Source organism: Lissotriton helveticus, chromosome 3_1 (assembly GCF_964261635.1).
Source record: "Lissotriton helveticus chromosome 3_1, aLisHel1.1, whole genome shotgun sequence".
Lineage (NCBI taxonomy): Eukaryota > Metazoa > Chordata > Amphibia > Caudata > Salamandridae > Lissotriton > Lissotriton helveticus.
The window spans coordinates 21,628,791-21,644,753 of NC_136061.1; the positions used below are offsets into that span (position 1 = coordinate 21,628,791).

General features: G+C 50.2%; 1 protein-coding gene across 1 annotated transcript in view; it reads right to left on the reverse strand.

Annotated features, from left to right (window-relative positions):
• LOC144822056 (unconventional myosin-X-like) overlaps positions 1 to 15,963 on the reverse strand; it is a 618,454-nt gene that overhangs the window by 412,761 nt on the left and 189,730 nt on the right. Inside the window, exons 11-12 of the mRNA XM_078679130.1 lie at positions 7,678 to 7,824; positions 2,217 to 2,317 (exon numbers count right to left, since the gene is read on the reverse strand). Of these exons, the coding sequence (XP_078535256.1) occupies positions 2,217 to 2,317; positions 7,678 to 7,824 (248 nt within the window). The remainder of the gene's footprint in view (positions 1 to 2,216; positions 2,318 to 7,677; positions 7,825 to 15,963) is intronic.

Consider the following 15,963-nt stretch of genomic DNA (forward strand, 5'->3'; position numbering starts at 1 on the left):
AGTACAAGCCTCAGCTGTGAGTGGTGGACTCTTGTAGGAGACAGCAACGACATGTGTTAGACACAGCTAATGTGTTATGTTACAATACATTTGCTTACCGCGCATTGTTCTTCGGAATGTGTACTCTTGTGATTGCACTAGTTTGATGTAATACAGAGCAAAATTTACTTGGGAAATAGAAAGGACTTTAATAGTCCCCTAAATATGTTCAAGGCACAAGTGGGTTGAAGAGAAAAATATAATTTGTTTCATCACCCAGAGCCCAAAGCAAAAAAGTGGAGTCCTCACAGGATTTCATGCTCCACAGGGCAAAAAGCAACAAAGAATTGAAAGAATTTGGGGGCTTGCAGGAATTTACGGGGGAATGTTTTTTCAGGAAAGGAGATAGCTCAGATGAAAGCCCTTCAAAATCATCCTAAGGCGAACTGATAGCCAGTGTAGGATTTTGACGCCAGCATGGTCCTGTTGTCGAAGGCTCACTAGTAGACGGGCTGCTGAGGTTTGTAGTCTATGAAGCTGCTCCAGGAGGCAAGATATATCCCTTTAGATATCCCAGCAGCTACTTTAGGGGGGAAAATGGAGGCACTTCTAGACATTACTTGTATGTCTGAGGGAGGATATGACATATACTGTATGACTTGTCAGAGCAAGAGGAGAGGAGCTAAGACCGGTCTCATTGGAGTTCGTCCCATAATCCACAGGACAATGAGTGCTGATCCTGAGACAGCCAGGGCTTAGATGACCAGTCATGGTCACACATGAAGGACAGTTGAGGACAGATGCAGCTTATTGTCATCAGGATCAGCTCAATGGGGGGAGGAGGAGGCTTCACTCTCTGGCCCACATATAACCTTCTTAATGCTAATAATCTTCACTATCGGAACCACCCAACACCGTCATCGCACAAAGACGAGCCTCCTTTCCATCATGCACACTTGACTCTACTGTTTATCTCTGTACTATTATCTTTGAAATTTGTATCCTCCCGTTACCCCCCCCCCTCTACATGATCATAGTCTGAAAGCAGATTATATCTAGGGAAGGGCGAAATGTTTTGTTCCTCCCGCGTAACTGGAGAAAGTTTGGTCACTCCGCATTACTCTTTAACAAAAAGTTCTGGGCCAATTCTCCCAAACGTCATGTGGTCGAATTTTTCTCCCACGAGGCTCCAGAAAATGCAAGCTGGCGAGCTTGTGCAAGAATTGGTGTCCTCTAGTGACACTTCTAACGCAGGCATTCGCGGTCAGAGCTGCTGTTCAAGTAGATTTTATACTCAAGTGGCAGCAAAATCAACTCAAATGGCGGCAAGTTCTTGAGCAATGCATGGTGACACTTGCGCTGATTGTCAGCGCTGCTCATGCTACCAGTGCTAAACTGCAGTGGAAACTCGCTGAGTTTTCATGCAACTCTGCAAAATTATGCTGAGCCAAATTCTGCGAGTTCCATACACCCCTAAGTATATATCAATCGTTTCCACTAACCACTTTTCCAACATAGATTTAGTCTCTCATTCATTTACATGCAACATAATCATCTTCAAAAAACCTATCTTGAATCAAGAATCCTCAGTCAATCTCTTCCTAAGATTTCCTTTCTCTCAATCTCACCAATTATCTCGCCTTGTCTCAATATTACTGCTGGGAAAATGACGCTCTATTTATCATTCTCATCCAACACTACCCTCCAATGGATATAGTATTGTTTCCATCAAAGGCAACTAACACTTTCATCTTCAAATGCCATAGTGTCCTGATGATTTCCCTGAGGTCTTTCTTTTCCTAAACATACGTTCATCCAACCTTCCCATATTTAAAGAGACACCTTACAGTCACTTCCACTCTGCACTCTCATCTTCCAAACCGGTCTTCTTTAAAAAATAATGACCTAGCAATATAATCTGTGGAAGTGACTTACATCATCCATTCTCACCCAGTAATGTCTTCCAATGAAGGGGTTTCTGTTGACCATTTAAGCTCCACCTCACTCCCTTCCAGTGACTTTCATTGCAGTGAGGCACAAGTGTCATCCGCTCCCAATCCCTTGGTTTGTCCAAATCTGAGCTTCTCTCAGTGGTAAAAGCTATGCTCGTCCTTTAAGGTGATACTTTTCTGAGTTTGGGTACCACATGACGTTACTACTACCTCATCGTCTTGATACCACTATAGAAGTCATAACATGCAATACTAGTGAACACATGACAGAGCAAGGGCTCCCACCTGTTGTACTCCAGCTGCTCCAGGGAGAAGATGTGCTTGTTGAAGTATTCCTGCAGCTTCTCGTTCGCATAGTTAATGTTAAACTGTTCAAAGTGATTCACCTAGAAGGGAACAGAGAAACAGGAGTGTGTGTTAAATGAGGAGCAGCGCCATTCTTGTAAACAGAAAGGACCCGTATTTTAAAGAAGGGTGAGGACATTCTTGTAAACAAAAAGGACCCATATGTCAGTGGGGGACCAGCATTGTTCCTGCATACGGTGGAGCAGCGTCATCCTTGTAAACAGAAAAGATCAGTATGTTTACGGTGGAGTGGTGCTTTTCTTGTAAACAGAAAAGATCAATATGTTAACAGAGGAGCGGGTCCATTCTTGTTAACAAAAAGGGCCACTATGCTAACGAAGGGGCGGGGCTATTCTTGTAAACCAGAAGGTTCAGTATGTTAACAGAGGAGTGGCGCCATTCTTGTGTACAGAGAGGAACAGTATGTTAATAGAGGAGCGGTGCCATTCTTGTAAACAAAAGATCAGTATGTTAACAGAGGAGCAGTGCCATTCTTGTAAACAGAAAGGATCAGTATGTTAACAGAGGGGCTGCACCATTCCGGTAAACAGAAAGGATCAGTATGTTAACAGAGGAGTGCACCATTCTTGTAAACAGAAAGGACCAGTATGTTAACATAGGAGTGCGCCATTCTTGTAAACAAAGGATTCGTATGTTAACAGAAGAGTGGTGCCATTCTTGTAAACAAAGGATCAGTATGTTAACAGAGGAGAGGCACCATTCTTGTAAACAAAAAGGATCAGTATGTTAACAGAGGAGTGCACCATTCTTGTAAACAAAGGATTAGTATGTTAACAGAAGAGTGGTGCCATTCTTGTAAACAAAGGATCAGTATGTTAACAGAAGAGTGGCACCATTCTTGTAAACAGAAAGGAACAGTATGTTGATAGAGGAGCGGTTCTCTGATCAAAAGGGGGAGGTGAAAAGACTGATCCGTTCAGTTTCCTGAGTAGATATGCTAATCAAATGGAGAAGGATCACTTGTCCTGCACAACCTTTGGTACGCAGGAGGAATGTGGGGTGTCCCAAATAAAAGACCCTCATGCACGTGATGGGTATGGTGGTATCTTAAGCGGTATATATTGGTTTTCCGCTTTTTTTGTCACGTGTGTGCATAATCATCAGGTCGATCGGGTTATGCAGCCTCCACCAGGAGGTTCTTACCCAAGGTTGACACAGTAGTGAGCCAGTGAGGGGGATATTTAAAAAGTCCCGGAAAGCCAGATAAAGACTTTATTAATTCTGGATTCGGGTCTGGTAACCTCTGAATTAGTGCATCTTAGGGACCTGCTATGGGTAGTAGATGTACTCAGAGGGTTGGGGTCATAAATAGTGAGTTAAAAAAGTGGTCGACATGTTTCTGCCTCCATGGCCTTGGTTAGGACTTACGGGCATTCATCAGGACCCTTAGGTGAATAAAGTGGATAAGGTATAAATAAAGTGCTCTTGAAAATGGTGATAAGAAATAGGGATTGTAAACCTGTTTCTCTGTTTTGGAGGTCTCAGTGTACCTCGCGCGCTTTACTAACGCGCTCCAGTCAGGCGGCGGAGCTCCAGGCAGACTGCTGCTTCTTGCACTGGCGGCCTCTGTGTGCGCACTGCTCTCGCCGACCCGGAAACCACTTTTTTAACTCACTATTTATGACCCCAACTCTCTGAGTACATCTACTACCCATAGCAGGTCCCTAAGATGCACTAATTCAGAGGTTACCAGACCCGAATCCAGAATTATTAAAGTCTTTATCTGGCTTTCCGGGACTTTTTAAATATCCCCCTCACTGGCTCACTACTGTGTCAACCTTGGGTAAGAACCTCCTGGTGGAGGCTGCATAACCTGATCGACCTGATGATTATGCACACTCGTGACAAAAAAAGCGGAAAACCAAGATATACCGCTTAAGATACCACCATACCCATCACGTGCATGAGGGTCTTTTATTTGGGACACCCCACATTCCTGATAGAGGAGCGGTGCCATTCTTGTAAACAAAAGATCAGTATGTTAACAGAGGAGCAGTGCCATTCTTGTAAACAGAAAGGATCAGTATGTTAACAGAGGGGCTGCGTCCTTCCTGTAAACAGAAAGGACCAATATGTTAACGGAGGAGTGGGGCCATTCTTGTAATCTAAGGATCAGTATGTTAACAGAGGAGTGGCGCCATTCCTGTAAACAGAAAGGATCAGTATGTTAACAGAGGAGTGGCGCCATTCCTGTAAACAGAAAGGATCAGTATGTTGACGCAGTAGCGGTGCCATTGTTGCAAACAGAAAGGACACAGATATCCATGGGGTAGCTGTATCATTTCTGTATACAGAAAGGACCAGTATGTTAACGGAGGAGTGGGGCCATTCTTGTAATCTAAGGATCAGTAGGTTAACAGAGGAGTGGCGCCATTCCTGTAAACAGAAAGGATCAGTATGTTAACAGAGGAGTGGCGCCATTCCTGTAAACAGAAAGGATCAGTATGTTAACAGAGGAGTGGCGCCATTCCTGTAAACAGAAAGGATCAGTATGTTAACAGAGGAGTGGCGCCATTCCTGTAAACAGAAAGGATCAGTATGTTGACGCAGTAGCGGTGCCATTGTTGCAAACAGAAAGGACACAGATATCCATGGGGTAGCTGTATCATTTCTGTATACAGAAAGGACCAGTATGTTAACGGAGGATGTGGCGCCATTCCTATAAGGACAGAGGACCATTGAGATGGCTTCTTGTCTATTTCTTTATTTATTTTGAGGTTTTTGAAGGCAAGATGAGATGTTGGGGTGCTGCACAGGGAGAAGCCAATGCTGTAATCGTAATACAAGTGAACAGTATCAACTTTACGAAGCACGTCACCATTACAGTTTAGATAAACGTAGGGCAATCCTAGTTGATAATATGTGGGTGAAGCAGCATTGAATGGAGCAATTACCATACACAGACATCAGAGGTGTACCTGCATTAAAGAAGAGGAGCTTGGGGTGGTAGCGCCTGGGTGCCGTATGAAGCCGGATGACTCTGTACAAGGTAGCAGCAGGACTGTATCCAGCGCCAGTAGTAAACGAAGGCGGTACCATCTGGGCACACTTCACATATGTTTGATAGAGGGCTTGAACATGAAAATTAAGACTAGATCTGCTACTCAGAGGCGCAAGGCGAAACACCTGTGTCAGTCAAAACATGCTGGCGTGGTCAACTTCACGAGTATCAAAAATATCAATAAAAGGATAGGGACTTAGACAGGAGTATTTACTCACTGCGTTCAGTCTATTGAATGAATGAATGAAAGAAAGAAAGAAAGAACATTTTATAGTGTGGCCGACTGCCCATAGGGGTCTTGGCACTGGTGAGATGCAGAAAACATTAGACTGCAATAAACGGAAAGAACACGGAGGCGTACTAGGATAGCCCTTGAAACTACGTGTTTATAAACAGCCATGTATTGAGGGATCTCCGAAAAATGGTAAACCTATTTTAGGTTTTCAGGTGCCTAAGTAGCATATTCCACAGTTTTACAGTGCAGAAGATAAAGCTGCTCCCCTCCACCCCTAGCCTCCGACCACCCTGGCTGCTTTTTTGATTTTTGGAAGCACCAAATTCTAGAAAAAGGTATTGCACATGGACACACACTAGGGCTGGAGATTCCCAGCCCTGCTCCAAGAGTCCTGGTCAGAAGCTGCATTGTGCGCCAGGTTACACTGCATACATTGAATCCGAGGCTTGACTCCAATGGGTCCATACATGCACATCACATGCCTGTGTACTTACAGAACGGTATCACCATGGCTAAACATGCGCACACCTGTAGATAAGTGTATGGCTGTACTGGAGCCCACGTGAACACAAGAGGTGGCGATTAGAGATGAATCAATCAATCAGTCACTCTAGGAAAGAGTTAAGCACAGACTGAATGCCTGCTACCTGGCGGAGTCAGGTGTGCCCCTGAAGCCTTGCCACCCTGAGCAGACAGAGCAGCACATTTCACTGTGAAGGACACCTTAGCTCGAGGACCCTTTAGGACATGTGGGCAGCGTTTTTGGTGACCTACTCTGGAAGAAAAGGGCTTTCAGCTATTACCAGTCTCAGATCCAGGAGCTGGTTTCAGATTCTGGAACACAGTCCATTTGATGTTTCCCAGTTTTGGGGTTTCGAACGTGTATATTAAAGTGAAAACTTGCGCAAGGGTCTCCGGTGCCATTGCCTTCAGGGCGGGATCACAACACACAACTTGAGCTTTGGAGCGTCCATCGCAGAGCAGGGTAACCAGGTGAAATCAAAAACCTGTTTTGTTCTTATTCTCCTCCATGGTCTTCAAAACTCTATAACTTCGATAGTAAGATAGCTGGTTGTCAATGCCTGGTGGTCTCGTTCTCTCAGAAGTCTAGTGAGACGTTGGTTTCATCCTCCTTGACGTTTGGCGGGATGTTGGTCTAGTTTTCCAAGATGTCTAGAGGGATGTTGCTGTCGCCCTTGATGACGTCTGGTGGGCCATTGGTCTGGTCCTCCCTGACGTCGGACAAGTCGTCCACGACGTCTGATGGGAAGTTGGCCTCGTCCTACTCTACGTCTGGTGGGATGTTGGTCTCGTCCTCCTCGACATCTGGTGGGATGTTGGTTTCGTCCTCCTTGATGTTTAGTGGGATGTTGGTCTGGTTCCCCCATGATGTCTCAAGGAGAGGTTGGTCTGATACTCTTCGACGTCTGGTAGGATGTTGGTCTAGTCCTCCTTGACGTCTGGTGGGATGATGTTGGTCTGGTCCTCCTCGACGTCTGGCGGGATGTTGGTGTCGCCCTTGATGACGTCTGATGGGTCATTGGACTGGTCCTCCTTGATGTGTGCAGGGACACAGGACAAGTCGTCCACGATGTCTGATGGGATGTTGGTCTGGTCCTTCGAGATCTGGTGGGAAGTTGGTCTGGTTTCCATGATGTCTTGTGGGATGTTGGTGTCATCCTCAATAACGTCTGGTGGGATGTTGGTCTGGTTCTCCATGATGTCCCAAGGGGAGGTTGGTGTGGTCCTCCAGGACGTCTGGTGGGATGTTGGTCTGGTGCTCCATTATGTCTGGTAGCATGTTGGTGTCATCCTCGATGACGTCTGGTCGGATGTTGGTTTGGTCCCCAAGAGGTCTTGTGGGATGTTGGTGTCCTCCTCGATGGGTGCTGGGATGTTGGCATGATGGGACGTTGGTCTAGTCTTCCACGTCTAGTGGGATTTTGGTCTAGTCTTCCATGACGTCTAGTAGGACCCAGCCACGCGGGAGCAGATGAGCATGTACTCAGTCCATGTACACACAGATGAGGCAGAAGGTACACCCCTCTCCGCATCAGATGCCCCGCCCTCCAACCTAAAGGCCAGTCCCGATACAAACCTTCTGCTCTTGCGCACACCTTGTTGATCCAAGAGCCGGCGCTCACCTGAAAGTTCTCGAAGCCGAAGATGTCCAGAATCCCCACGCTCTTGAAGTTTTCCTTCCCTTTGATCTTGGCATTAATCCTGCCCAGGAGCCAGGAGAAGCCCTGGGAGTAGAGCGCCATCGCCAGCGAGTCCCTGGAGTCTGCGGCCTAGGGGAGAACAGAAGCACATTACACACAGGGCAGCAAGCGGGAGAGGTCGTCTAGGAGAGAACAGTACAGAGGGTGAGACGACCAGTGATCACTGAAGCACATCACACACAGGGCAGCAAGGGGGAGAGGTCGTCTAGGAGAGAACAGTACAGAGGGTGAGAGGACCAGTGATCACTGAAGCACATCACACACAGGGCAGCAAGGGGGAGAGGTCGTCTAGGAGAGAACAGTACAGAGGGTGAGAGGACCAGGTGATCACTGAAGCACATCACTCACAGGGCAGGAAGTGGGGGGCTGTCCCTAGTGCAGCAGGTGCAGTGCACCAGGCCCAGGAGAAGCCCGGGAAGTACAGCACCATGGCCAGGGAGTCCCTGGAGTCTGCAGCACGAGAGAGCAGTTCATAGGGTGAGAGGGGGAGGACCGGGTGATCACTGAAGCACATCACTCAGGCGGAGGGGGTAGCTGACATTTGTGCAGCAGGTGCAGGGCACCAAGTGTGTAAAGGCCTGCCTCCTGCCAGGTATGGTTATATTTGTATAACCTACGAGGGACCTCAAGGGGCTATTCTGGTTTCTTACCCTTTCTACATCACTGGGAGTAGGAAGACCCCAACAACTATATACAAGGAAGACAGACAAAACCAAGAGTGGAAGTGTGAGGAGGATCCTGGGGGCTGGAGAAGAAAAGAACATCTGGAAACACAAGGGAGGTGAAAGTACTACAAGATGGAAACTCGACTATCTAGTGATGGGGGGAGAGTAAAGGAACTTCAAGTGTGGGGAGCTGGGAACCAAGGATCTACAGGCAGGAGGGAGGGAAAGAGAAACACAAGAAACACACTCAGATGGAACTGGGGGAAGCGAGAAGCACAAGTTACTTACTTTCCGTAACAATAGATCTGTAAGAAACATAGGTTAGTTATTGATTCCTTACCTTAGAATATCCCCCAGGTGTCAGACTGGATCCGGAAAGTTTTTCATCAGCAATACCCCTGCACATCGGTAGGTGGTGTCGGTCGACTCTGCATCCGTCATCGGCGTAGTGGTCAAAGGAATGACTTTGCAGAAGTTACTTAGACGCCGCCCTCACGCGCAGATGTCAGTTCTGTACATGACTTTCCGCGCCAGGAACGCAGAGCCATGCAAGACACTGACCACTGGTGCCCAAAACTAGGGCCCTTAAAGGATGTCCTTAACCCTAGAAATCAGTTTGCAGAATGGGGAGGATGGGTGGGGCGGTAAGTAATCTATAACTAACCTATGTTTCTTACAGATATATTGTTACCAAAGGTAACTAACTGGTTAATCTGAAAGAAACAGTTAGTTATAGCTTCCTTACCTTAGAATAGATACCCCAGCAACACCAATCCCGGAGGTGGGTCTGCGAACCAAGATCACAACAGAAAGTCCGGGAAAACAGAACGGCCAAAGAAGCCGTCTCTCCGGACTTGGCTGTCCAGGCAGTAGTGTCTCGTAAACATGTGTAGCGATGCCCATGTAGCTGCCTGACAGATATCATGTAAGGGACTCCCTGCCCCAAAGCAGTAGTAGCTGCCGTCGCCCTGGTAGAATGGGCACGGAGCCCCACTGGAGGCTCCTTCTTAGCCAAAGAGTAACAGGCTTTGATGCACAGAACGACCCACCTAGAGATGGTCTGTTTGTGTACGGCCCGACCTTTCTTAGTGCCCACGTAACCAACAAAGAGCTGGTCGTCCACCGGGAATTGTTTGGTGCGATCCAAGTAAAAAAAAAGCACATGTTTTGGATCCAGCCAGTGGAGCCTCTCTTCCTCTTTTGAAGGATGCGGAAAGAAGGTGGGCAAAGGGATGGTTTGGCGAATATGAAAAGAAGCAACCACTTTTGGAAGAAAGGAAGGTTGGGTTCGGAGGACGATCTTGTCCGGATGAACCGCCAGAAAAGGAGGCTTGGAAGACAGAGCTTGTAGCTCACACATCCTGTACGCAGAGGTGATGGCCACCAGAAAAGCAGTTTTGAGAGTTAAGAGTCTGCGAGGACAGTTATGTAGCGGCTCAAAGGGAGCACACACAAGATAGGTTAACACCAAGTTCAAGTCCCACTGATGCATTACGAAGGGAACAGGAGGAAACCGATGAGTAATGCCCTTAAGAAAGCGATTTACAACAGGGGACTTGAAAAGAGAAGGCTGATCAGGAAGCCTAAGAAAGGCTGAAATGGCTGAGAGGTAGCCCTTTAAAATCCCCTGAGCTGAGCCCTGCTGGGCCACAGAAAGGAGGAACAAGAGAACCTCAGAAAGAGGGGCAGAAAGGGGATCCACAGCCTTTGATATACACCATGCCACAAACTTATTCCATCTGCAGGCGTATACCGTCTTAGTGGAGGGACTCCGGGCTGCCAAGATTACATCACAAACATCAGGAGGCAAGTCAAATGACGTCAACTGACGCCGCTCAATCTCCACGCAATGAGGTGGAGGCTGAACAGGTTCGGGTGGAGGACTGTCCCCTGCTGCTGCGACAGAAGATCCTCCAGAAGAGGCAGTCGGATTGGAGGATCGATGCCCATGTTGAGCAGCTCGGGATACCAGACTCTTCGTGCCCAATCCGGAGCCACAAAAATCCGGTCGCACTTGATCTTCGACAGCATTCTGGGCAGAAGTGGTATAGGCGGAAAGGTGTATAGAAGACCGCAAATCCACTTGCAACGAAAAACATTCCATAGCGAGTGCCACCTTTGAAATTCCAATGGCAGAACTGCTGCCATTGCGCATTCTCTTAAGTTGCGAATAGATCTAACCAAGGCTCTCCTCACTGCAGAAAGAGACCTTGCATCACCTCCAAGTGAAGACACCATTCGTGATCCATCATGCACCTGCGGCGAAGTTTGTCCGCCCTGGCGTTCAGTGAACCTGCCAGGTGTCGAACCACCAGGGATATGCCCTGATGTTCCAGCCATGTCCGGAGGCGCAGAGCCTCCTGACATAGGGACCTCGACCCCACCCTGCCTTGTTTGTTGCAGTACCACACGGCGGTGGTGTTGTCTGTGAACACCTGCACTACTCTTCCCCGAACAGAGGGAAGGAATGCCTTTAGTGCAAGACGGATCATCCGAAGCTCCAGAAGGTTGATGTGGAGCTCGGACTCCTCCAGAGACCTCTGATCCATGCCTCTCCCTTATGGCCACCCCATCCCAGAAGGGAGGCGTCCATCACCGTTGTGTGATCTGGTTGGGGAAAGGAGAGGGATGTGCCATTGACCCAATCCTGGTTCGTGAGCCACCACTGCAATTGTTGTGCAGTGCCCTCGGAGATCTGGACGCAATCTGACAGATTTCCGTGATGCTGCGCCCACTGGAACTTCAGATCCCACTGTAGAGCCCACATATGCCACCTGACATGATCAACCAGCAGGATGCAGGAGGCCATGAGGCCCAGCAGCCTCAGGGTAATTCTGACCGAAACCCAGGATAGAGGCTGAAAGATCGGAATCATACCCTGCATATCCCGGACTCGCTGTTTGGGATGATAAACCCGAAACTGCGTCGTGGCCAGCACCGCTCCGATGAAAAGGAGCTTCTGAGAGGGAATCCGGTGCGACTTTGGCATGTTGATGGAGAACCCCAGCAAATGCAGGAGGTTGGCTGTAGTCTGGAGGTGGGAGACGACTGCCTGGGACAAGCCCACCTTCAACAGCCAGTCATCAAGATAGGGGGAAGACTGGAAACCCCGATCTGCACAGATGAGCTGCGACCTCTGCCGTCACTTTCGTGAACACCGAGGGGCGCTGATAAGGCCAAAGGGGAGCACGGTAAACTGAAAGTGCTCATGGCCTACCGTGAACCGTAGGTAACGCTGGTGGACCGGCAGGACGGGGATGTGATAATAAGCGTCATGCAAGTCCAGCGCTACTAACCAGTCTCCAGGGGCTAGGGCAGACAAAACCTGAGCGAGCGTCAACATTTTGAACTTCTCCTTCCGGAGGAAGTGGTTGACGTTCCTGAGATCCAAGATAGGACGCAGGCCTTTGTCCTTCTTGGGCACAAGAAAGTAGTGGGAATAGCAACCACAACCTACTTCTGGGGCCGGAACGCGCTCGATGGCACCCTTGGCCAAGCGGGCCAAAACTTCCTGTTGAAGAAGGGCCAGGTGATCCTCCGACATGCGATGGTACTGAGGTGGCATGGAGGGAGAGGTAGTCTTGAAGGGGAGGGAGTAGCCTCTTTGGACTAGCTGCAGAACCCACTTGTCTGACTTGACGGTGCATCAGTGGGGGAGGTGATGGCAGATCCTGCCGCCCACTGGCGTTCGGTGGCCCTGGAAGGTCAGACTAGGAGGGTTTGGAGGCTGATATAGAGGGGGCTGTGGTGGACTGGCCCGCTCGCTGGCCCCCAGAAGCAAGATGGTGGTTTCCACGTCCCCGGCCACGCTGGGGCTGAACAGCCTGCACCGGCCTGTGGCTCTGGGAGGGTCGTAGTGGGGCACCCATTCTGTAGCCACGAAAGGGGCATAAGGCAGACTGTGTAGGGGTGGTTGTGGAGAGGCCCAAGGGCCTGGCCTTTGCCCGAGACTCCTTAAAGCGCTCTAGCGAGTTGTCTGCCTTGTCGCCGAAAAGGCAACGGCCATCAAAGGGCATGTCCATAGGTGTGGTTTGGACATCCCCAGAAAAACCAGTCGAACGCAACCAGGCGCAGAGCCAAAGTGCTAATGACGTGGCAATCGTCCTGCCAAGTGCGTCGGCGGTATCCAGCCCACAGCGGATGGTAAACTTTCCTGCATCTCTCCCCTCGGTGACTGCATGGGTGAGCATGGCCCGGGCTTCCTCGGGGCACTGAGGCAGCACTTGCGCCACCATATAGCACACAGAGTGGGACTAAAGGCCCAACAGACATGCAGACTTCGAAAGTTGGTCCAGCTTCTTGGATTCCCTATCAGGTGGAGCTGTAGGCAAAGAGCCTTTGGACGTAGAGGCTTGGACCACCAAGCTCTCAGGGGTAGGTTATTGGGTGAGGAAAGTGGGGTTGCTCGGGCCCGGGCATCGGGCAACTATCCTATCTGCAGGAACCCCCTGGACCAGGTGCCCAAAAGGATGTCTGTTAGGGCTTCATTGAACAGCAGCAGGGACTCCGAAGAGCTCACTGCCGGCTGAAGCACCTCTGTCAGGAGGTTAGTCCTTACTGCCACCATAGGAAGCTCGAGGTGGAGAACCTCGGACGCCATACGCAACACCATTGCGTATGAGGTATGACGCTCCCTCCTCCGTAGCCACAGAAGGAGGAGACAACGTGCCTAAGTCTGGGGAAGCATCCAGACCACTGGCATCCCCCACTTCCTCTCTCCAGTCCGGCTCGTACTCCAGCTGGTCTCTCTAAGGGTCACCAGCCCCTCCCAGTCTTGCTCACCCTCCTATGGCTGCCAATCTGGTTGAAAATGGTCAGGGTGGAACAGAGGGACAAAAGTACCCATCGGCGCCGGATCCGGCATCGGTCCACGCCGATCCGGCACTGTGTCCACATCGGGGTAGGAGCCAGGGTCGACGCCAGATGGAGGTCCAACCTGTTTAGGCTGCAGACGTGGTGCTGGTGAAATTGGAGTTGGTGGAGGTGTTACGAGGTCGACCGGCGCCGATCCGGATCAAGGCCTGGATCCAAAGGGGCCCTGCGGAGCCGAGGCCGGAGCCGCCTGCATCGGAAGGCCTAGGACCCCTTCCGAGTCCGTGGGCCTGAAGGCGAGCTGGCGGAGTCGGGCTGCCCAAAGATGGCATGCATTGCTTCGCAAAATGTATGAAGCTTGCAAGGGGTTGCTCCCGGTCCCGGGAAGGCCGGAGTCGACCCTGAAGGCTCCGCACGCGGAGCCACGGGAGGGGCATCACCTGCACCCTGCGTCGCGTTGGCCGATGGTCGAGGGGAAGTCGAAGAGCGACGAGGATTCTTGAATGAATCGGATCTTATCGCGCGCAAACTTAGCCCAATGGGCGTCAAGGCGCCTAAATCAAATATAGCAGCAGTGTCCCCGCTTCTACAGCCTTCTGTCATTGGTATGCCCTCTTGAAGAGGCAGGTTTTAAGAGCCTTTTTAAAGGTTTGAATTGAGGGAAGGGTTTTTATTAGGATAGGGATAGAGTTCCAAAGCTTCGGAGCGACCACAGAGAAAGCTCTTTCTCCCCATCTGACTGATTTAGCCCGAGGAACGACCAGCTGGCACAGTCCCGAAGAACGAAGATCTTGTGTAGGGACATAACATGTAAGCAGGGAACCAATGGCGCTCGAGGGGCCTTCTACCAAAGCTCTATAGGCCAGGCACAGAATTTTAAAAGAAATTCTGTAGTGAACAGGGAGCCAATGAAGTTCTTTCCTGGCTGCAGTGGCGGAGGAGGATTTAGGGAGAGCCAGAACAAACCGAGCTGCCGCATTCTGCACTATCTGCAGTCGGTGAACAAGACTTTTATTAGCTTCCGCATAGAGGGAGTTGCAATAATCTAACCTTGATCCTACCAAGGCAACTGCGACCTGTTTACGAGCTTGGGGGGAGAGATATCCTCGGATTTTGTGGAGTATCCTGATCACACCCCAGCAAGTAGCCACGGTTCTATTGGCTTGGAGGGTCATAGAGAGCGAGATGTCAAATATTACACCCAGATTCCTGGCGGATTGGGAGGGGGTGGGGCAGATACCAAGCGAAGATGGCCACCACTCATCAGACCAAGCATCTTGGTCCTTCCCAAAAATCAGCACCTCCGTCTTTTCGCCGTTCAGCTTCAGGGAAGCTTCAACTTCTTCTTGTGCTTCAACTTACTTGATCCAGAGTGCGAAGATTTAGATGATGAGTGGTGGTGATGGCTCCGCGATCGGTCTCGCGACCTCCCTTGCGACTCGGGCACAGAGCTGACTGCCGGGCCTCGAGGAGCTTTCAGGACCACTCGCGCAAAGACTGAGGCCATGGTTCGGCAGTCGGAGCACGAATTGGGGTCGTAGTCAAGCTCCAGGCACGTCAGCACAAGAGAGCTGCATCCAAGTAACTTCCGCAATGTCATCCCGGTGACCACGACACAGATGAGTGACGCAGAGTCGACCGACGCCACCTACCGACTCGCAGGGGTACTGCTGATGAAAAACTTTCCGGATCCATTCTGACGCCATCTATAACTAACTATTACTTTCAGATTCTACAAACAGGAGAGAAAGAAAGAACTACGAGCAAGCGTCAGTGGAGGGCCACCCATCTAAAGACAGGAGGGAAAGAGAGAACTCAAACAGAGGGAGGTGGAAGTGAAGAGATGGGTCCACCACAGAAGGGAGGGAAACAGAACTTCAAGTGGGGGGGTGGGGGGGGGGGAGAGGGAACCAACGATCTCTAGAGACAGGAGGATGAGAAAGAACTACCAGCACAGGGAGGGGGGGGACCAAGGATCTACAAACAGGAGGAAGATGAACATAACTACAATTCTGGGTGGTGGGAAGCCAATGACCTAGAGACGGACAACTACAAGCAGAGGGAGACATGTAAGTCTCCATGGAGCACAGGCTACGGGACATAATGGAGAGACAGATCTAAGAAGAGCACAGGTGGAGGACACATGGGAGAAGTGTCGGGCTCCATGGATCACAGCACCCTATGGGGGCTGGACTGACACTATGCACCGTACGGGGGCTGGTCTGACACTATGCACCATACTGGGGCTGGGCTGTCACTATGCACTGTGCAGGGGATGGTCTGACACTGAACCGTACGGGGGCTGGTCTGACACTATGCACCATACAGGGGCTGGGCTGTCACTATGCACTGTGCAGGGGATGGTCTGACACTGAACCGTACGGGGGATGGTCTGACACTATGCACTGTGCTTGGGATGGTCTGACACTATGCACCGTACGGGGCTGGTCTGACACTGTGCACCGTATTGGGGCTGGTATGACAATATGAACCGTGCGGGGGCAGGACTGACACTATGAAACGTGCAGGGGCTGGACTGACACTATGCACCATGCAGGGGCAGGACTGACACTATGCACTGTACTGGGGCTGGTCAGACACTATGCACCATACAGGGGCTGGACTGACACTATGCACCGTACAGGGGATGTTCTGGCACTATGCACCGTACTGAGGCTGGTCTGACACTATGCACCATATGGGGCTGGACTGAAACTATGCACCGTGCGGG